The 22159-nt window shown below is 44.3% G+C and overlaps 1 protein-coding gene across 7 annotated transcripts in view; it reads left to right on the forward strand.

Moving 5' to 3' along the window:
* Window positions 1-20239, forward strand: part of LOC144597889 (KN motif and ankyrin repeat domain-containing protein 4-like) — a 77176-nt gene extending 56937 nt beyond the window's left edge. For 6 of the 7 annotated variants that reach the window (XM_078407642.1, XM_078407647.1, XM_078407648.1 and 3 more), the window contains 8 exons: window positions 2993-3091; window positions 3192-3303; window positions 3422-3628; window positions 7316-7403; window positions 9225-9444; window positions 10092-10234; window positions 17088-17288; window positions 19590-20239. In XM_078407642.1, coding sequence (XP_078263768.1) covers window positions 2993-3091; window positions 3192-3303; window positions 3422-3628; window positions 7316-7403; window positions 9225-9444; window positions 10092-10234; window positions 17088-17288; window positions 19590-19691 — 1172 coding nt within the window. In that variant the 3' untranslated portion in view covers window positions 19692-20239. Of the gene's footprint in view, window positions 1-2992; window positions 3092-3191; window positions 3304-3421; window positions 3629-7315; window positions 7404-9224; window positions 9445-10091; window positions 10235-10529; window positions 10652-17087; window positions 17289-19589 lie in introns of those variants that run through there. The other variant, XR_013547801.1, reaches the window with a different exon arrangement.
* The last annotated feature ends 1920 nt before the right edge of the window (window positions 20240-22159 follow it).

Genomic DNA, 22159 nt, shown 5'->3' on the forward strand with positions numbered 1-22159 from the left:
TGGTATAGTTTTGTTCATCGTTGTTTCATTTTCGTAAAAATGAACCTGAAAACACAATGCATGAATATTTATCCAAAAATCTGTCAAAAGTGATGGAAACGATGCTATCAGGAGATATCTCATCACCTGGTCACATGATAGATCGCCTGATCTTTTTAACCACTTTTGTTGTTGATTTTGGCAGAGATATTCGTGCATTGTTTATAATCACCTAATTCTGATGAAATGTCACCAACTTGAAACGTTAATTCTGAATTGCTCTCAATAGGTGTTGCCTGACTTTAGACTTTAATTTTACACTTCTGCTTTTATGGATACAGCATGGAAACAAGCTCTTCGGCCCACTAAGTCCACTCCGACCAACGATTACCCCTTACACCAGCATTATCCTACACACTAGGGACAAATCACAATTTTACCAAAGCCAATTAACCTACAAACCCGTACTTCTTTGGAGGGTGGGAGGAAACTGTAGCACCCAGAGGAAACCCACGCGGTCACGGGGTGAACGTGCAAACTACACACAGACAGCATCCATAGTCAGGATCATACCTGGGTCTCTGGCGCTGCAAGGCAGCAACTCTGCCACTGCGCCACCGTGCTGCTGAGAGGTTTACCAGCACTTTGTTTTAATTTCAAACTCCCAACAATTATTTTGCTTTTTGTTCACCAAAGATATCATGCATATTACATTTATTGCTTGTTCCCGTGTCTCCACCTGTGACTTTCCAGTGAAACAGAGCAACTTCTTTGCAATAGATTAACAAAAGCTAAAATTTTGTAGAGCCATGCTTAAAGATTGTATTGGGTTCCAGCAAGGAATATATTTATCATACATTTGCTTTAGATTTGGTAAGTTTAACTATCTGGTATGCTTGCTGACAATTAAAATGTCAAAATGATTTGCTATGGCAGAGAAACAAATCTGGAACAATGTGAAGGGCAGCAGACGTACGCCCAGATGGAGAACAGATAAATTAGCATCATGATCCTCCACCTCTTAAAACATGATGTAAATCCAGACTAGATTAAAATGACATGATATAGAAATCACAACAGAGGAACAGCATCAGTTCAAGGATTAAACTCGTCATGATCAGTAGCAATAGCAGGCAGGTCCATTGATATTAACAGACGGAGAGCTCTGTACTCATTTCCCCTCAGACAGTTGGATGAGGGAAGGGATTTTAAGCTATTAAATGCTTCCTTCCGTAATTCCAACTGGCCTTTCTGTATTCCGCCGTGTAACCACTTTCTCCTGCTCTCTGTTCCAAATATCACATTAATTTTCCATCTGTGTTCCCGATTCATCATTTAATGGAAAAAGTCTATGTTTCAGGATCCTGTAATTTCGTCTCATAATTCAACACATATCTGGCAAATGACCCATAAGTATCGTCGAATGGAAATATCCAATGTTTTTCGATATTTGCTGAGGTTGCAAACTCTTTCCGTCCAACAAATTCTTAAGATAGACACAAAATGCTGGAGTAACTCAGCGGGACAGGCAGCATCTCTGGAGAGAAGGAATGGGTGGCGTTCTGGGTCGAGACTGTAGAAGGGTCTCGACCCGAAACATCACCCATTCCTTCTCTCCAGAAATGCTGCCTGTCCCACTGAGTTACTCCAGCATTTTGTGTCCACCTTCAGTTTAAACCAGCATCTGCAGTTCCTTCCTAACAAATTATGAATCTGTCTAACATGAAATCAATCTAGTTGATTTACCTGTATTCCAAGGCCATGTCATAGGGTCAGAGCCATGGAGCATGGAAACACCTCTTCAGACAAACTTATCCATCCTGTCTAAAATGCCCATCCAGGCTCGCCCCATTGACCCATATCCCTCTAAACCTTACTTATCCATGTACCTGTCCAAATGTTTTTTAAATGTTGTCATTGTACATGCCTCAAATACTTCCTCACGCAGGCTATTTCATATACCCACCACCCTCTGTGTGAATAAGTTGCCCCTCAGGTTCCTATTAAATATTTCTCCTCTCACCTTAAACTTATATCCTCCAGTTTTTGATCTTCCAATCAAGGGGGGAGTGGGGGGGGGGGGTAAATGCATGGATTCACATGAGAATAAACCATTGGTTATGGACAGTCACCAACATAGACTTCATCTTGAGAGTTAAAAGTTGAAAACGCTGGAAACAATTAGCAACAAAAGTGCAAGGTGAAAACGAGTTAACATTTGGGTCAAAAGCACTTTGGAGCTGCCAAGAAGGAAAACATTGCAGATAGTGTGGAGCAGGGATAAATTGGACGTCGGAGAGGCTGAGGCTAGGGATAAGCAGTGGATGAAGATATCTAGTCGGTGCTTTAAAGGGGGTAATTAGAGAGAGAACCTGAACAAAGGAACACACTAGCTTGTCACTGCACCCATTCGTCTTGTCTCTACGGAAGAAGAAAACGTTTTTAAAAATTCTCAGTCCTATGTATTTTAAGAATAATTTCTCCACCTGGCTGACCAGTCAGGAATGTGTGGGAAGAAACTCTGAGGAAGGGTCTTGATCCGGAACATCACCCGTTGCTCCTCTCCAGAGACACTGCCTGTCCCGCTGTGTTACTGCAGCATTTTGCTTCTAGCTCTGACTAATCTGGAATGCAGAAATGGCAAGTCAATAGACAATAGACAATAGGTGCAGGAGGAGGCCATTCGGCCCTTCGAGCCAGCACCGCCATTCAATGTGATCATGGCTGATCATTCTCAATCAGTACCCCGTTCCTGCCTTCTCCCCATAACCCCTGACTCCGCTATCCTTAAGAGCTCTATCCAGCTCTCTCTTGAATGCATTCAGAGAATTGGCCTCCACTGCCTTCTGAGGCAGAGAATTCCACAAATTCACAACTCTGACTGAAAAAGTTTTTCCTCATCTCAGTTCATAAAGTTCATAAAGTCTGCATGCGGTTCAAAAGTGTGACTGGCGCATCTCAAAGTCTTTGGATCCATTGAATTTCTCTTGAGGTAGTTTGTATTGTATTTCAGAAACTGAACCTGTGCATCATGTGGAGCTGGCGACATCACCCTCCAAACCTCTGGACTACAGGACCCACCTCCAGCTGCAGATGTGCATCGGTGATGCAGGTCTAGTTCCTTGAAGACCAAGTAAAATGATTCATTTGTTTGAGAAACATAATTGCAGCCATTATCAAGTGATTGTTGTTTTTCTTTATTTTATCTCTAGCTACGTTTCAATCCACATCTCTTAAATCTATTATGAAAAAAAGCAGTGGAAATAACAAATTAGGAGGTTCATCAGCCAAAAAGAATCTTCAGTTCATTGGTGTGAATGGCGGGTAAGCATTAAATAAGAGTTTCTGGTCTTTGCCGACCGGCGATGTGCACAGAATTAATCTAGTATCTGAATTATGTCATTTGCACTGGTTCTTTGAACAAATATATATTTTTTTAAAGTTACGAAACCACGTCAAGTGAAAATTCCAACTCAGAAGGAAGCTCAGAGAGCGAATCGGAGAAAGAAGGTGTCAACACAAGAGACCGAGTGCCACATGCTGACAACCAAGCAGAACTATGTCCAGAATCAGAGAGAACAGCACCTGAAGAGATCCAGCCAACGGCAGGCGGTGCCACAGCCACAAGTAGGCAAGACTGCACGACAAGGTACACTGACTGTTCTGAGAGTTGTGGGGAATAAACATTTGAGGAAAACAATCAAATGCAATGGACAAGCGGATGACATCGGGCTGGAATCTGGGTATTAGTCCAACGTTAAGTCCATCTAATGTATGTGTAGGGTGCATGTTGAATCTCACCTTATCTTATCTCTCCATTAACTCTACTGATCACAGGGTGAGGGCAGTAGTCTCCCAACTAGTGGGTAGCTAGTATACACTCCAACAACGAAAGCCATCTAATTTCCTGTAAAGATGGGAAGAAATAGAATAAAGGGCATGACTTCTCTTCCCATTCCCATAGTGAACTCCTCTTCACGTTCACTTACTGCATCTCCCAGTTGCTAACCATTGTAACTCTTCCCGTTCCCCACCCCCTCCCTTCCACCCACATTCCTTCCTCTAGCTTCACAATTCACAGCCCTTCAATTCTTTTGTTTCACACCCTTTTGTCTTGTCATCTTCTGTCTTTGTCCAATCATCTTCCTATCAAACCATCACCTCCCCATCCCCAGCAGTATCATCCTGTTACCTGCCAGGCTTGATCCTGTCCTTCCTCTCGTCTAGCTTTCTTCTCCAACCCCCCCCACCCCCTGCCCCTGCCCCCCCCCCCCCCTCCACACACCACACAATCAGCCTGAAGGGTCACTGAAAGTAAGTGTGCAGGTACAGTAGACAGTGAAGAAAGCTAATGGCATGTTGGCCTTCATAACAAGAGGATTTGAGAAAAGGAGGTCATTCTGCAGTTATACAGGGTCCTGGTGAGACCACAACATCTGGAGTATTGTGTGCAGTTTTGGTCTCCCAATTTGAGGAAGGACATCCTTGCTATTTAGGCAGTGTAATGTAGGTTCACGAGGTCAATCCCAGGATGGCGGGACTGTCATATGAGGAAAGGTTGGAATGACTGGGCTTGTATTCACTGGAATTTAGAAGGATGAGAGGGGATCTCATAGAAACGTATAAAATTATAAAAGAACTGGACAAGCTAGATGCAGGAAAAATGGTCCCAATGTTGGAGAAGTCCAGAACCAGGGGCCACAGTCTAAAAAAAAGGGGAGGATATTTAAAACTGAGATGAGAAAAAACTTTTTCACCCAGAGAGTTGTGAATTTGTGGAATTCTCTGCCACAGAAGGCAGTAGAGGCCAATTCACTGAATGAATTTAAGAGAGTTAGATAGAGCTCTAGGGCCTAGCGGAATCAAATGATATGAGGAGAAGGCAGGCACGGGTTTCTGATTGTGGATGATCAGCCATGATTACGATGAATGACGGTGCTGGCTCGAAGGGCCAAATAGCCTCCTCCTTTCTATTTCTATGACTAACCCAAAACGCCACCTATCCATATTCTCCAAAGATTTTGCCTGACCTGCTGAGTTAATCCAACACTTTGTGTCTTTTTTTTTGTAAACCAGCATCTGCAGTTTCTTGTTTCTGCACTATTGGAATCAATCTGGTTTAATCCTGATATGACTCTTCCCTGTGATTGCAAATTCCACGTTATCAGCCAGGCCCTTAACCAAGTTAAAGAGATACATCACATCAGTTACAGACCATGGGAGACGGATTATTAGTAATAAAATAATAGTACTGAACGAGTCATAAACCCCTGCCCAGAGGGTGGTCGGTGATGAATGTGTCACTGGTAACCTGAAACGTGATCTGGGTGTCCTAGTGCATCAGTCATTGAAAGGAAGCATGCAGGTACACAGGCAGTGAAGAATGCCAATGGAATGTTGGCCTTCATAACAAGAGGAGTTGAGTATAGGAGCAAAGAGGTCCTTCTACAGTTGTACAGGGCCCTAGTGAGACCGCACCTGGAGTACTGTGTGCAGTTTTGGTCTCCAGATTTGAGGAAGGATATTCTTGCTATTGAGGGCGTGCAGCGTAGGTTTACTAGGTTAATTCCCGGAATGGCGGGACTGTCATATGTTGAACGACTAGAGCGACTAGGCTTATATACACTGGAATTTAGAAGGATGAGAGGGGATCTTATCGAAACATATAAGATTATTAAGGGGTTGGACACGTTAGAGGCAGGAAACATGTTCCCAGTGTTGGGGGAGTCCAGAACCAGGGGCCACAGTTTAAGAATAAGGGGTAGGCCATTTAGAACTGAGATGAGGAAAAACTTTTTCAGTCAGAAAGTTGTAAATCTGTGGAATTCTCTGCCTCAGAAGGCAGTGGAGGCCAATTTTCTAAATGCATTCAAGAGAGAGCTAGATAGAGCTCTTAAGGATAGCGGAGTCCGGGGGTATGGGGAGAAGGCAGGAACGGGGTACTGATTGAGAATGATCAGCCATGATCACATTGAATGGTGGTGCTGGCTCAAAGGGCCGAATGGCCTACTCCTGCACTTAAAAAAAAAGAAAAAACCACCCCCCAACTGCCTTACCCACATGGGCCTATCACTTTCCAGACTTTGACCCACCCCTACCTCTCTTCCAGCTTTCTCCCCCACTGCTACAGTCAGACTGATGAAGGGTACGGGGACTTCCCTTTGTTTGCCTCACCCTCATACTTTTACCTGGAAAAGATAAATGTTGTGCTTTCCCAAAATGGAGGATTTGAGCATGTTTCAGAAAACAAATTTAAGGAAATTATGATATGGTAATCGATTAAAGAAATAGCTGACCTGAACTGGGCGGCACGATGGCTTAGCAAAGGGCGGCACACTGGCACAGTGGTCGAGCTACTGCCTTACAGCGCCAGAGACCCGGTTTCCATCCTGACTACGGGTGCTATAAGAAAATAACTGCAGATGCTGGTACAAATCGAAGGTATTTATTCACAAAATGCTGGAGACCCTTGGGTCTCGACCCGAAACGTTACCCATTCCTTCTCTCCTGAGATGCTGCCTGACCTGCTGAGTTACTCCAGCATTTTGTGAATAAATACCTCTGACTACAGGTGCTGTCTGTACAAAATTTGCGCCTTCTCCCCATGACCTGTGTGGGTTTTCTCTGAGATCTTCGGTTTCCTCCCACACTCCAAAAACGTACAAGTTTGTAGGTTAATTGGCTTGGTGTAAATGTAAAATTGTCCCTCGAGTGTGTAAGGTAGTGTTAATGTGTGGGGATCGCTGGTCGGTGCGGACCTTGTGGGCAAAGGGGCCTGTTTCCGCGCTGTACCTCCAAACTAAACTAAACTGGTCATGGCATTCACAACAGAATGGCCCCTTCTATTCTAGGCAGAATGGCCTGTGTGTATCTCATCCTAACCAATGTGTTAGGAGATAAACCTTTATGTTTGGGCGGCACGGTAGCGCAGCGGTAGAGTTGCTGCTTTACAGCGAATGCAGCGCCGGAGACTCAGGTTCGATCCTGACTACGGGTGCTGCACTGTAAGGAGTTTGTACGTTCTCCCCGTGACCTGCGTGGGTTTACTCCGAGATCTTCGGTTTCCTCCCACACTCCAAAGACGTACAGGTATGTAGGTTAATTGGCTGGGTAAATGTAAAAATTGTCCCTAGTGGGTGTAGGATAGTGTTAATGTACGGGGATCACTGGGCGGCACGGACTTGGAGGGCCGAAAAGGCCTGTTTCCGGCTGTATGTATATGATATGATATGAGGTGCATTGGATGGCAGACCAGCATACCATTTTATGTAAAATCACCAGATCATGAGCCCGTTCAAATATAATTAATAGGACTTACTTTATGTGCTCCTTGCAGCCATGAATGGAACCCAAGCCTCATTTTGGCTTGTCAAAACCTGAAGGATCATCTCAGTGAGCTGGGAGCCACAAGCGACAAAGGCATGGTATGGTACTTTTCCTGTCTTAACTTTAGCTGCTCGAATCAAAACCTTGCGCAGTTCAGAGGTGGATGCTTTAAATATTTTACAAATGGCTGAGCTTGGTTGCCGTGGACGATGAGTTGATAGTTCATCAGCCACTCAAAGGTTCCACTTTAATTTTGATGGGGGGGGTGCATTTATACTGAATTTTGAAGAGATTTGAAAGCCATCACTGCCTGACATATTTGCATGTGACAACTCCCATGGGAACTTGTCAAATGAAGTAAATCTGCTCTCCCAGCCACTTGGCTGCCAACTAATGTATCTTGGTATTACTGCAGGCCCCACCTGATCCATATGGGAAGTAACCTCCACCAACAGAATTAGGCGAAGTTGCTATATTACAACTGTTAATGTCTTTTGTGTCTTTCACCCTGACTATTCTCTCCCCCCTGGCTTGTAGTTTTGTTCTCTGTCAACCTCCTGGCCTCTGGTCCACCTTGCACGATTCATCCCCTCCCCTGTGCCCGCTATCCTACGTTGACTCCCTGCTTGAGCATGGCCATGCCTTTAAATGTTTTATACATCTTTCCAGTTTATTTCCATTCCTGTTTCTGTAGTCATATGGTTATCAAGGTACATTCCTCCCACACCAGCCTCATGTTCAATTTTAGCTTGTTGTCACGTGTACCGAGGTACAGTCAAAAGCCTTTGTTGCGTGCTGAGCAGCCAGCAGAAAGACAATTCGTGTTAATGGCAAGACCCTTAACAGCATTGCTGTACAGAGAGACCTTGGGGTTTAGATCCATAAACTCCTTGAAAGTGGCAATGCGAGCAGACAGGAAGGCATATGGTGTGCTTGCCTTCGGTGTTAGAGGCATTGTATAGAAGTCAGGGTGTAGTGTGGCAGCTTTATAAATCTTGGGTTAGGCCACGTTTGCATGCAGTTCAGGTGGCCCCCATTACAGGAAGATTGTGGAGGCTCTGGAGAGGGTGCAGGGAGGATTACCAGAATATTGCCTGGATTAGAGGGTGTTAGCTATAAAGAGAGATTGGGCAGATTTGAAGCATCAGAGGTTGAGAGGGGATCTGATGGAGGTGATAGATCCCAGGGATGATCTATAGGAGACACTGTCTCAAAAAGGCCAGCCAGCATCATCAAAGGTCATCACTGCCCTGGCCACCCACGTTCTCATTTCACTCCTGCCATCGGGAAGAAGGTAGGAATCTGTAAACTGAAACATCCAGACTCATACAGCTTCTTCCGAACACTACCAATTCCAATTAAACTCTGAGCTAAGAACTGCCTTGGTTGCACTCGGGTCTTTGGGCTTTGTTTTGTTTATGCACTATATTATTTTTATTTATTTATTTATTTATTTATTATGTTTGTTTATTATATTAGTCATTTACAAACTGCTGTGCTGCTGCAAGTAAGACATTCTATTTCGGTACATAAAACACTCTTGATTCTTGAATGATGGCTTAGGTCTGAGCCAAGACCTTGCTCTTTTTCAAATAGTGTGGTGGAGATTTTTGGAAAGCCTAAAGAAAGGACACGGTCTCAATTTAGTGTTACTTCCAAAAAAAAAGGCAATCACCAGTAATAATATTTCCCCCAACACCAGATTGATGTGGTGTTGAACATTGTCTCTGCAGGAGGACATGAACATAAAAAACATTCCATCACTGAAAGACGTAGCCTTTATAATGTTCAGCATAGGGCCATGGTTCAAGTGCTTTAGTAGAGAAGGGGGGGAGATTCAGGAAAATGAGATCAGTATTCAATAATACAGAAAACTACTTTTTGTTAACAAAATGTTTCGTTGTGCTCTGTTTCTGCAGAGACAGAATTTCACCACAGTTCAGTGGGAATGGTTTAGGATTTCCAGTCAGAAATCGGCAGCTTCTGACAGAGTTCAAGCCTTTCTCGAAAAACTCCAAGAAACGTCACCAGAACTACTTCACTTCATTGTGAACTTAGCAGATGACAATCAGAACACCGCTCTCCATTACAGTGTCTCCCACTCCAACTTCCACATTGTGAGGCTCCTACTGGACACAGGTACCAAAAGAGACATCTGTTTTGAAGGGCTGAAGTATAACAACACATTTTAGAGAATGATTAAAAAAATTGGCTCCTCGGAGACAGTGGTGGAAATCTTGAACACTCATTTCCCCCAAAACGCTGTTGAGGTGAGGACCATGGAGAAATTCGGAAATGGGGTTAATAGATTTTTGTTAGGTAAGGCTTAAGAAACCAAGGTAGATAGATGGAGCTAAGATCATCCATGGTCCACTTGGTGCAGAGGTCTAAAAGTGTATTAATATTCCTAAATTGCAGCAAATCAGAGAGCTTGGTCCAGCGATTTGAATCAATCAAGGACCTCATTCTTGGCCATTTATATAATAATGGAATATTTGGATTTCAGATAAGGATAACGTTCTATCGGTAGTTCCAACAGTCCGCCCCAGCTGAGACTTTTAGCTTGTAAACATGAGGAAAGGCACCATGTTATGTACATTCCCCCAACTGGGCGCAATCCTTGAAACAGGCTCGTTGGTTTAATTCTCAATGCTACCAATTCTAAATAAAGCTCACGTAATTTAAAGATGGGGATAGAAACTTTGAAACATTGTGATTGAAACTTTGAAAGGGGAATGTGCTTTAGTTGCTGGTGAATACCTTGGTCTTTTATTGTTGCCGAGCAGGTGTGTGCAACGTGGACCATCAGAACAAGGCTGGATACACGGCGTCCATGCTCGCTTCCTTGGCCTCTGCTGACACAAGTGAAGAGGTGGCGGTGGTGAGGCAGCTGCTTCATTTGGGAAATGTCAACATTCAAGCCAGCCAGGTAATGGACGAAGTGGTGCCATGGATCAAAACACCATCCACTTCATTGCCTTTGGCTGCTTCTTGCTTCCTTTCACTGAGAGGCTAAAAAGAGTGCCTTGGAATGGTTTGGTTAATTAGCATGAAAGGTTGTGACGGAGAAAATACACCGATGAGCCAAAACATTATGACCACCTGCCTAATATGCTGTTGGTCCTCCGTGTGCAGCCCCATACGCAGCAGGGTGCGATGCACTGTGTATTGTGATGCATTCCTCCCGTGAACACCATTAACATTTTCTGTGACTTGTGCCACAGTAGACCTTCTGTCGGTTCGGACCAGACGGGATAGCCTTCGTTGCCCTCGCGCATCGATGAGCCTTGGGTGCCCAACAAACCTGTCGCCGGTTTGTGGTTTGTCCCTCCTCGGACCACTGTCGGTAGGTACTCACCACTGCCGACTAGGAGCACCCCACAAGCCTTGCCGTTACAGAGATGCTCTGACCCAGTCGTCTGGTCCTTGTCAAAGTCGCTCAGGTCTTTACTCCTGCCCATTTCTCCTGCATCCAACACATCAACTTCAAGAACTGACTGTTCAAGTACTGCCTAATATATCCCACCCCTTGACAGGTGCCATTGTAACAAGATAATCAATGTTATTCACTTCACTTGTCAGTGGTCATAATGTTTTGGCTGATCAGTGTATAGCAGCCATTACAACTGTCCTGGGTGAATTAAACCACGTTTGGGGATATCTTAAAAGGCCAACATTGAAGGAAAATAGTGAGGTATTCCTAGATCATTATAGAGTCATAGAGTGATACAGTGTGGAAATAGGCCCTTCGGCCCAACTTGCCCACACCAGCCAACATGTCCCAGCTACAGGTCCCACCTGCCCGCGTTTGATCCATATCCCTCCAAACCTGTCCTATCCATGTACCTGTTTAACTATTTCTTAAATGTTGGGATAGTCCCTGCCTCAACAACCTCTTCTGGCAGCTTGTTCCATACACCCACAACCCTTTGTGTGAAAACATTACCCCTCAGATTCCTATTAAATCTTTGCCCCTTCACCTTAAACCTATGTCCTCTGTCCTCGATTGACCGACTCTGGGCAGGAGACCTGATCTACGCCTCTCATGATTTTATACACCTCAATATGATGTTCTGTTTCAGCTTGTCCAGGAAGCCTGAAAGGAAGAAAAGTCAAAATTAATTGTCAGAAGCATATCACTTGCTCACTGGAAAGTTATTTTTGTTGACATGCTTCTGACAATTAATTTTGACTTTTCTTCCTTTCAGGCTTCCTGGACAAGAATCCTTGAAACAGGCTCGTTGTTTAAAGTTGGTTTATTATTGTCACATGTACAGTGAAAAACTTTGTTTTTTGTTCTATCTGGGTCTACATTCATCCATGAATACAATCAAACCCTGCAGAATATATATTTTTACAGTGACAGAGGAAGTGAAGTTGAAAGTAAGAGATCCACCTCGATGTGCTAAGGTCACAGCGAGGTTGATTGGGGAATTTGACTTTTTAATGCGATTAATCAACAGATTTTGCAGCCTGAATTCTTTGGACTCAATATTCACTTGTTCTCTTTGGTTTGGTTTTTAGCTTACCCTTCCATTCCATATCTTCCAGCTGACACAGGCTGATTACATTGTGCCATGGATGTTAGCAGTTCCCTGCCTCATCTCAGCCCTGATTTTAAAAAATCATCCGTTTCAGATTTTTCAACCAACTTTAAATAGTGAAGATAGACACAAAATGCTGGAGTAACTCAGCAGGACAGGCAGCATCTCTGGAAAGAAGGAATGGGTGACTTTTCGGTTTGAGACCCTTCCTAACACTGAGAGTCAGGGGAGAGGAAATGAGATATGGAAGGGTACATAGACAATAGGTGCAGGAGGAGGCCATTCGGCCCTTCGAGCCAGCACCGCCATTCAATGTGATCATGGCTGATCATTCTCAATCAATACCCCGTTCCTGCCTTCTCCCCATACCCCCTGACTCCACTATCCTTAAGAGCTCTATCTAAGACCATGTAAGGTGTGAAAAGAAGATCAAGCAGATGATGAAGGAATGGGTGACGTTTCGGGTCGATACCCTTCCTCAGTTTGAAGAAAGGTCTCGACCCAAAACGCCACCCATTCCTTGTCTCCCAAGATGTTGCCTGATCCGCTGAGTTACTCCAGCATTTTGTGATACCTTCGATTTAAACCAGCATCTGCAGTTTCTTTTCCCTACACATCAAGCAGACGATGATCAAGGACATGTAGAATGGTTCATTGTTGGATGAAGGGAAGGTGACAACAAGGCGACAAATAATAAAATTAATTAGGACAATGAAACTAGAAAGACAACTAGGGTGGGGGAGGGACAGCAAGAGAGGGAAAGCAAGGGTTATTTGAATTTAGAGAAATCAAATTCAAGTAACTTGAGCCTTCAAGTAAATAGTGGTAAACCATATTTCCCAGACAGCGGAAATTGCAGATGTCGGAAACCTGAAATAAAAACAGAAAATGTTGCAAACGCTAGCAGATCAGAAGAATCTGTGGATTTGAGACAAATAGACGTAGCATTTCAAGTCCAAGCCAATTCATTGGAATTCATTGTAGAAAATTTTAAATCTTTTCAAACAATTAAGGGGGAATCTTTACTTTTTTTAAATTGTTGTGTTAGTGCCGGAAATGTCTGAGCAGATGTAAGAGTCCACTGAGAATCCATTGTAGCTTTGGAAAGAGAAGTTTCATTGATAGCAGCCTAGATATCATTGGGTTCTTGGTGGACCAATCCAGCCTCCACCCATAGCAGCCGAGATATCATTGGGTACTTGGTAGATCAATGCAGCCCCATGCAATTCCTGCAGCCCTGCACGTTTGTTTCCTTTATGTGCCAATCGAGTTTCTTTTGGAAATCGTTGTCCATCCACTACCCTCGGGAGCATTGAGTTGCAGGTTACTTCCATTTGTAATGTTAAAAAATCCTTATACATTCTCAAATCTCTTGCCCCAAACATGCAGACTAAGGCATGGACTCTCCTTTTTCAGACATTGGTTGTTTTTCCCTTCCTTTTTGGTTTGTATTATGGGCGGCGCAGATCGAACCCAGGCCCTGCAGCGCCAGGGACCAGGGTTCGACCTTGATTTTGGGTGCTTGTCCATATGGAGTTTGTTGGTTTCTCCCTGTGACTGCGTGGGTTTTCTCTGGGTGGCCCGGTTTCCTCCCACATTCCAAAGACGACGGAAATGAGAGAATTAGATTTAGCTCTTAGGGCTAATGGAATCAAAGGATATGGGGGAAAAGCAGGAACGGGGTACTGATTTTGGATGATCAGCCATGATCAGATTGAATGGTGGTGGATGCTCGAAGGACCGAATGGCCTACTCCTGCACCTATTTTCTATGTTTCTAACATGGCAGAAGCAAATTAGATTTAATTGCTGCCCTCTGGTATATAAAAATCTGCAATTCTACCAGGGAGACTAGTTGTGAGTGAAAGCTGAGCAGATGAGTCAGAAATACAAACCTTCTTAGAAAATCCCATTGGTTTTATTTTAACCATTACACCTGTAGAAATTTGGCAACAAAGTAGGTTACATCTAAGGCAGGCACAAGATGCTGGAGTAACTCATCGGGACAAGCAACATCTCTGGAGGGAAGGAATGGGTGACGTTTCAGGTCAAGACCCTACATCTCTTCAGTTCTGATGCAAGGTTATCGACTTGAAGCATGAACAGTGTTGCTGTCTTCACTGATGCTGCCTGACCTGCTGAGTATTCCCGTACCTTCTGTTTTTATGTGCGTAGTTTAGAAATTGTGTTTAGTGGCTCTCATTAAAAGCCATTCCTTTATTTTTCTAGCTCCGACAAAATAGCATACATAATAACGTCTTAAAGCTTCTGGGGAATTTTCGCAGATGGCAATGATTTTGCTGTTATGGCAATTCAATTTAACAAAGAATAATTGTCCTCTTTTAAGGGTGAAAAAATAAATATTTGAAAATCCTCTGTACAATCCTCTGTAGCAAGATAAATTGGAACCTCTTTTTTACCGCAGGTGGTTAGACCTCTATTTCTTACGAAGGGAATGTCTAGACTTAAATCCTGATGTGAATTCGGTCCCAGTAGTTTGCACGTGCCGTTGTCAGGAGTGATTGGATACCCTGTTACCTCGACGACAATGAGTGTGATCAATACCACGTCCTGTTCCACTTAAATATGCTTCATAAATATACTTTGTTTGCTTGCCTGATAGCAAATCCTCTGAGTTAGGCGCAAACCTGCATCAACATGTTGCTTAATGCGGTTGCTCATGTAATTTGGGCTGTGTCTATCGATAATCCCACACATTTCTGAGACCTCAGCTGGTCGCTGCAAGGATGGATTAGGAATTGGAAGCAAAGCATTCACATGAGTTGCCTGCATCTTTGATTCACTCCTAGTATCAGTATTAAAGGCATGGAGGAATTTATTTTACAATGACTTGACTGCAGTGCTAGGAGACATTTAAAAGTTGGAAAGGACCCACAGTTGCCCAGTTGACAACAAGCTGTGAATTACCTTCAAGATGTTGAATACTGGTCTGCACTAGTCTTGTAGCCAGTTGATCAGAGGAGGCGGTTCAGGTGAGCATATGATTACAGTGTCCAATGAGCGTCAGTCAGTTCCCTTGTGCTCTGAAGCTGCCCCATCTCTGCCACTCTTTGAGGTGAGGGAACTAAGTTTGCACCCCTTATCTGAGGAAGGATGTGCTGGCACTGGAGGGGGCCCAGAGGAGGTATACGAGAATGACTCCAGGATTGAGCGTTCGATGGCACTGGGCCTGTACTCGCTGGAGTTTAGAAGACTGAGGGGGAACTTCATTGAAATTTACCGAATGGTGAAAGGCCTGGATAGAGTGGATGTGGAGAGGATGTTTCCACTAGTGGGAGAGTCTATAACCTTCCACTAGTCATAGCCTCGGAATTAAAGGACGTTCCTTTAGGAAGGAGATAGGAGGAATATTTTTAGTCAGAGGGTGGTGAATCTGTGGAATTCATTGCCACAGAAGGCTGTGGTGGCCAAGTCAATGGATATTTTTAAGACAGAGATAGATAGATTCTTGATTAGTACGGGTGTCAGAAGGCAGGAGAATGGGGTGAAGAAGGAAAGATAGATTAGCCATGATTGAATGTCAGAGTAGACTTGGGCCGAATGGCCTAATTCTTCTCCTATCACTGATGAAATAATGAGTTAATTGCTCTGGAAAACGCAGGCCTCTGGTGAGCTGGGAACTCAGTGGAATCGGAACAGTTACTCATAATGAGAACATTTATTGAAAATGTATTCAATTTTAATTAATTTGAAGATTAAATCTTTGGCTTCAGGTATAGAAAAAAAGCAAAAAAAGCAGAGGAACGTGGAAGTCACAAGAATGGGAAGATAAGTTGGTCCATCAAACCTGGCCACACTCCTGAGTCTGCAGCATTGAGTCCAATCCTTCACCTACTCTTTTGAAACAGTGTAGTTTTCTGGGGAAATTAAAACAAATCTCAGAGAAATCTAGGGCAATAAAGAGTAAAGAACTCTGCAGAAGACAAAAGAGAAAAGAAAAATCCCTGATCTCCATGCAAACCGACATCCCTTCCATTAAATCCATCTACACGTCACTCTTGCTCGGCAAGGCCACCAGCATAATCAATGGCCCGTGCCACCCCGTCACTCTCCCCTCCCCTCTTCCATCGGGCAAGAGAAGTTTGAAAACGCACACCTCCAGATTCTGCCTAGCTGTTATCAGGCCACTGAACCGTCTTCACACCAGCTAGAATGCCTTCCTGGTCTCCCATCTACCTCATTGGAGACCTTTGAACTATCTTTAATCAGACTTTATCTTCCAATAAATGGTATATTGTTTAGTTTTTTTAAAATTTAGTTTAGAGATTCAGCGCGGAAACAGGCCCTTTCAGCCCACCGGGTCCGCGCCGATCAGCAATCCCCGCACATTAACACTATCCTATACCCACTAGGGACAATTTTTACATTTACCAAGCCAATTAACCTACAAACCTGTACGTCTTTGGAGTGTGGGAGGAAACCGAAGATCTCGGAGAAATCCCACACAGGTCACGGGGAGAACGTACAAGCTCCATACTGACAGGACTCGTAGTCAGGATGGAACCCGGGTCTCCGGCGCTGCATTCGCTGTAAGGCAGCAACTCTACCGCTGCGCCACCGTGACCGCCCTTCCTTTACATTCTCAATATTCTTTTTCCTTTACCTGTATCCGATGTGGCTTGATGATCATCACGTATAGTCTTTTCTTTGACTGGATAGCACACATCAAAAAGCTTTTCACTGTACGTGACTGTAATGGATTGATGTGGAGATTACAGTGGGTATGTATATTGATAAGAAAGAATCCGATGCATTCAGTGCAAGTGTATTAAATTGGCTATGTTATGGAAAGATTGAACTGCAAAGTAATTCACATTATTTTCTCTCCAGTAGAAGGCTTCATCACTTTCTTTGTTATCCCAGGCTGAAACTCAATAGACTTCTCAAGGGATAGACGCAAAAAGCTGGAGTAACTCAGCGGGTCAGACAGCATCTCTGGAGAAAAGGAATAGGTGACGTTTCGGTTCTGAAGAAGGATCTCGACCCAAAACGCCACCTATTCCTTTTCTCCAGAGATGCTGCCTGACCGCTGAGTTACTCCAGCATTTTGTGTCTTATCTTCTTTGGTTTAAACCAGCATCTGCAGTTCGTTCCTACAGACTTCTCAAGGTACATGGGTAGGCAAGCCTCAAGCACGGGTGTAATGTAACCATTTGAATTCTTGCTCGAAGTTTAACTTCTAAAAGTAATAACAACCAAACGTGATTACTTTCTGCAGGCAGGGCAGACTGCATTAATGCTGGCAGTTAGCCACGGAAGGACAGATATGGTCAGAGCGCTCCTCTCCAGTGAGGCCAACGTGAACATTCAAGATACTGATGGATCAACAGCCCTGATGTGTGCAAGTGAGAATGGTCATGTGGAGATAGTTAAACTCCTTCTGGCTCAGCCTGGATGTAACTCAGCACTAACTGATAAAGTGAGTATCCCGCGGTTCTAGACCTCCTGGTTTGTCCATTCTCCACATCTTCATCCATGTCTCACAGCCAGCTCACCTACATCAGAGGAGACTACTCGTCAAAAGTACTTATTAGTCCCGTTCCTTCCCTCCAATGATGCTGCCTGTCCCGCTGAGTTACTCCAGCATTTTGTGTCTATATTTGAAACTTCACAATTCTTGAAAGGCACAATATTAATCTTAGACTTTCTTTCCCCCACTCTACCTATTCCCGTAGCCTGTCGTGGTCCAGGCTCGCAGCGCACGATTATTTAACAGTGTGAGACAATCTGGTTGTTGCAAAGCGGCCACACTGGCAACAGGTGTGGGAACTTGGGAAATGGTGTCGTGGTGAGCCATGAGCTGTGCACCGAGGGTTGCCAACTATCTCACTCCCAAATGCGGGACAAGGTGATGTCACTGCCCTGCGCCCCACGTGACCTCACCCAGCCAGCGGCCACGTGCTCCCGCTCCACCAATGGCGGCCGTCCGGGCCGGGAGACGGGTTGCTATGCAATGTCCGTTAGGTGGCCCCCGGGCTACAGTGTCAGGGCCTACAGTGTCCGGGCCAGCAGTGTCCAGGCCTGCAGTGTCCGGGCCTGCAGTGCCGTCCGGGCCTACAGTGCCGTCCGGGCCTACAGTGCCGTCCGGGCCTACAGTGCCGTCCGGGCCTACAGTGCCGTCCGGGCCTACAGTGCCGTCCGGGCCTTATACGGGACAAGGGCGGTCCCGTAAGGAACAAACCAATTTAGCTCAAAATACGGGATGTCCCGGCTAACACGGGACAGTTGGCAACCCTATGTGCACCTGAGGGTGGTTTGCGTTGAATTACATTACTAAGGCAAAACAGAGAGCTTCTACTCTGCTGTGAACATAGAACAATGCAGCACAGTAACAGGCCCTTCGGCCCACAGTGTCTGTGCCATACATGATACCAAGTTAAACTAATTCTCTCTGCCTGCACATCTTCTTTGAGCTTTGTCCCTCTCACCTTAAAACTATGCCCTCTAGGCTTTGATATTCTCATTCCGGGCGCAAGGTTTTGACTGCCTGTCCTACCTGTGCTCTTGTAATTTTATATTCTTCTATCAGGCACCCCTTCAGTCTCCAACGGTCTAGAGAAAACAATGGTACATTGACCTGAGCGTACTTGATAATGTCACTGAAACAGAGTGGGGCTCTGTTGCATTCTCCATCTTGATTTGCTCAAAGATTCACCATCAGCACATTTTATATATAATCTGCATTTGTTCAATACACTTGCTGGTGACTTTTGAATGCATTGATTGGCAATTAACATGCTCCAATTTATTATGTTAACTGCCACTGAGAGACTATTCCAGGGGAGGATTGTTATGATTGTTAGCGGCTGACTAAACTAATGATAGAGATTATTGCAAACATCTCTGTTAATTCTGAGGCGGCTGTCAGTGGCACACAATGAGACTCTTATTAGTTTCTCCGGATTCAGGCAGAGCTATTTACCATCTGCCTCATGCTTCTCTGAGGCCCTGCTTGGTCGCACGTTCTGTGATTAAACTGGCATTTTATTCTCTTTTTGAAAAACACAATCTGTCTGGAAGAGAAAGCGATGTCAGTTTTTGGGAATCGAAATAAAACGATGCTATTAAAATTGAATTGAGTTTGTAACAAAACCACCCCTCCCTCAGTTGTAGTTTCTCTTTCCTTTGGAAGTAAGCTTCAGCATCTCTTGATAATTAGCCGCCACTGTAGTGTGGTTTGAGGTCCTGGACATCACATGCAAGGAGAGTGGTCAGTGTGGATCTGAAACTTGTTCTCTGTGTTGTGACATTATAGCCCTTGGAGCATTAGTTTCAGTTTAGTTATTGTCGCGTGTCCCGAGGTGCAGTGAAAAGCTTTTGTTGCATGCTAACCAGTCAGCAGGAAGACAATACATGATTACAATCGAGCCATTTATGCCGCATGGCAAGGGGATAACGTTTAGTGCAAGGTAGAGCCAGCAAAGTCCCATCAAGGATAGTCCGGGTGTCACCAAAGAGGTAGATGGTAGTTGAAGAGGGGTCTCGACCCGAAAGGTCACCCATTCCTTCTCTCCAGAGATGCTGCCTGTCCCGCTGAGTTACTCCAGCATTTTGTGTCTACCTTTGATTTAAACCAGCATCTGCAGTTCTTTCCGACACAGGTACTATAGATAGTAGTTCAGCACGGTGGCAGGGACAGTGGCCTCTGACAAAACATGATTGATGATTTGCTTCTCGTGTGTTTCATACTCCGCATCTTTCTCTGTCCTTTACCCTGCAGGATGACAGTACGGCTCTGGACATCGCTGTACAAGCTGGACAGAAGGAGATAGCGGAGCTGCTGAGAATCCACATGATCAGTGACATCTCTCACACTCCTTGATGTACATTCACCGCGGCCTCCCTTATTGACTCTTTAATCAGAAACAAACAACCAGCTGTGACACCCCAACTTCGCTACTCTAAACCATTCATCAGAGAAGATGTTCAGCCCTTTGAGCTAATCAAGAGATCCTTCCATTTGGAAACGTATCTCAATTTTTCCTCAGAAGTTAAAAATTGTCAATGACTGACATCTTGGCTTGAAGGACACTGTCAAAAATAGCATATGGACTCCTGCAGACACGTCTCTAAGCTTGTTATTCAATAGTTCTGCAGCATCACTTCACACAAAATGGACATTAATTTTGAAGTCATGCTAATTACCAAATTAATGCTGTATCTTTCTGTGCCATTCTAGCGGAGAGCCTTAAAGAGAGAATTTGCTCGTAAGATTATGCAAATCCCGTTCATTTAACTTCTAATAAAATTAATCGTACAGTTCTCACAGTAGAACAAAAAATATATGCTGCTTTACCCTAATGTGCTTTAAGAATATTCTAATACTTGCAATATCTTCAAATTCATGGCCATTACAAAGCTTTATTAAAATAAAAGATTGTGCTGTGAAAAATGTACTGTCTTTGAGCTTAAATGATATGGTTTTGAGAAGAACTATGCTGGTGCGGTATTTTGTTGTGGTATTGACATTGCCTGAGATGAATTTTGTTTGCATACCAAAAGCATTAAGCCCAGTGACCCTGACGTACATGGCATTTAACACCAGCTCTCATGAAAACTAAATTATTGCCATTCATAATATGGCGAAGAAACAAGATGCTGGTGAGAACCTTCTGTAGAAGACTCCAATCTGAGAGCAGATCGGCCTTGAGTCGGCAATCACGTGGAACTCCCATCGACTGATTTGTACCCTTTCATAATTTGTTATAAATTACAAATCACAATGGTGATTATTGTATCGTTAAAGAATAATTTTCGCTATCAAAATAGATTGGATTCTGTCAGCGAGAGCTTTTGTTGGTTAATTAACTGAGGAAAAGTATCTACACATGGGCCTTAATGAAATGTTTGCTCCTCATTCATTTCATTATGTCCTTTGTGTTGTTTTCCCCCCCTCCCTTCCCCTACCACTGACCGCTCTTTGTCTATTCTGCCCTCAGTAATTAATGTAACGTTATACAATACAATACAATACAATATATCTTTATTGTCATTGTACAGGGGTACAACGAGATTGGGAATGCGCCTCCCATACGATGCAATAATTTAATTAGCTAGTCAGTATTAATTTAAACAACCCAATGAAATAAATTGTAACAGTTTTAAAACAGAATATAGTGCAAGTAGATCTGTACCGGTTCACTGTGCGTTGTGACCATCCGGCTCAGCAGGACCGGTTCATAGCAGCTATGGCCCTGGGGATGAAGCTGTTCCTGAGTCTGGAGGTGCGGGCGTAGAAGGCCTTGTAGCGTCTGCCCGATGGACTATTGCAGGGGTGTGAGGAGTCTTTGTGGATGCTGGTGGCTTTTCTGAGGCATCGTGTGTTGTAGATGCCCTCCAAGTCTGGTAGCTGTGTTCCGATGGTCCTCTGAGCTCTATGGACTACCCGCTGAAGAGCTTTCCTCTCTGCCTCCGTGCAGCTGAGGTACCACAACCACAATAATCAACCACAAGGACCACAGGAAAATAGGAGCAGGATAGGCAACCCCTGACCTCTCAAGCCTACATCATGGCCGATTACACTTCAACTGTTAGAGACCGTTCAGTCCACCCTCTTTAGAGATAGGAGACCAGATTTGGCATGTCCTATAAACAAACAAGAGAACAAGAGATATGTCATGTTCATAAGTGATAGGAGCAGAATTAGGCAATTCGGCCCATCCACCATTCAATCATGGTTGATCTATCTCTCTCTCATGGTTGATCTATCTCTCTCTCTATCTATCTCTCTCTCTTAATCCCATTCTCCTGCCTTCTCCCCATTCTTGATTAGTTAATCAAGAAAGTGTCAGTCAGCAGGTAGTGTTTTTATCAATCATCAGTATGTTGTGGATTCAGTGGATTATCTGAAGAAGGGTCTCTAGCTTCGATGTAAACCAGCATCTGCAGTTCCGGCCGACGCAGTAGGTTGTGGTTTTTCGCCCCATTGCAGAGGCTTAACACATCAGCTATGCTTCACTTCAATGCATTGCTGAGATACCATCTTTCAGGTGAAACATCAAACTCGGGTCCAGAGTTTCAAACATCGAACTAGAGCCTGCCTACCCGACTGGAAGCCAAGCAGGGACGTAACTACGTAAAATCGCGCCTATGGCAAGCTCTGAAATCGCGCCCCTGTCCAAACATCTGACACGGACCAGGTAGGCCCGCCTTTGGGTTTTGTTTAGAGACACAGCGCGGAAACAGGCCCTTTCGGCCCACCGGGTCCGCGCCGACCAGCGATCCCCGCACATTGACACTATCCTCTACACACTAGGGACAATTTTGACATTTACCAAGCCAATTAACCTA

The sequence above is a fragment of the Rhinoraja longicauda genome, chromosome 11 (assembly GCF_053455715.1).
Source record: "Rhinoraja longicauda isolate Sanriku21f chromosome 11, sRhiLon1.1, whole genome shotgun sequence".
NCBI classification, from domain to species: Eukaryota; Metazoa; Chordata; class Chondrichthyes; order Rajiformes; family Arhynchobatidae; genus Rhinoraja; species Rhinoraja longicauda.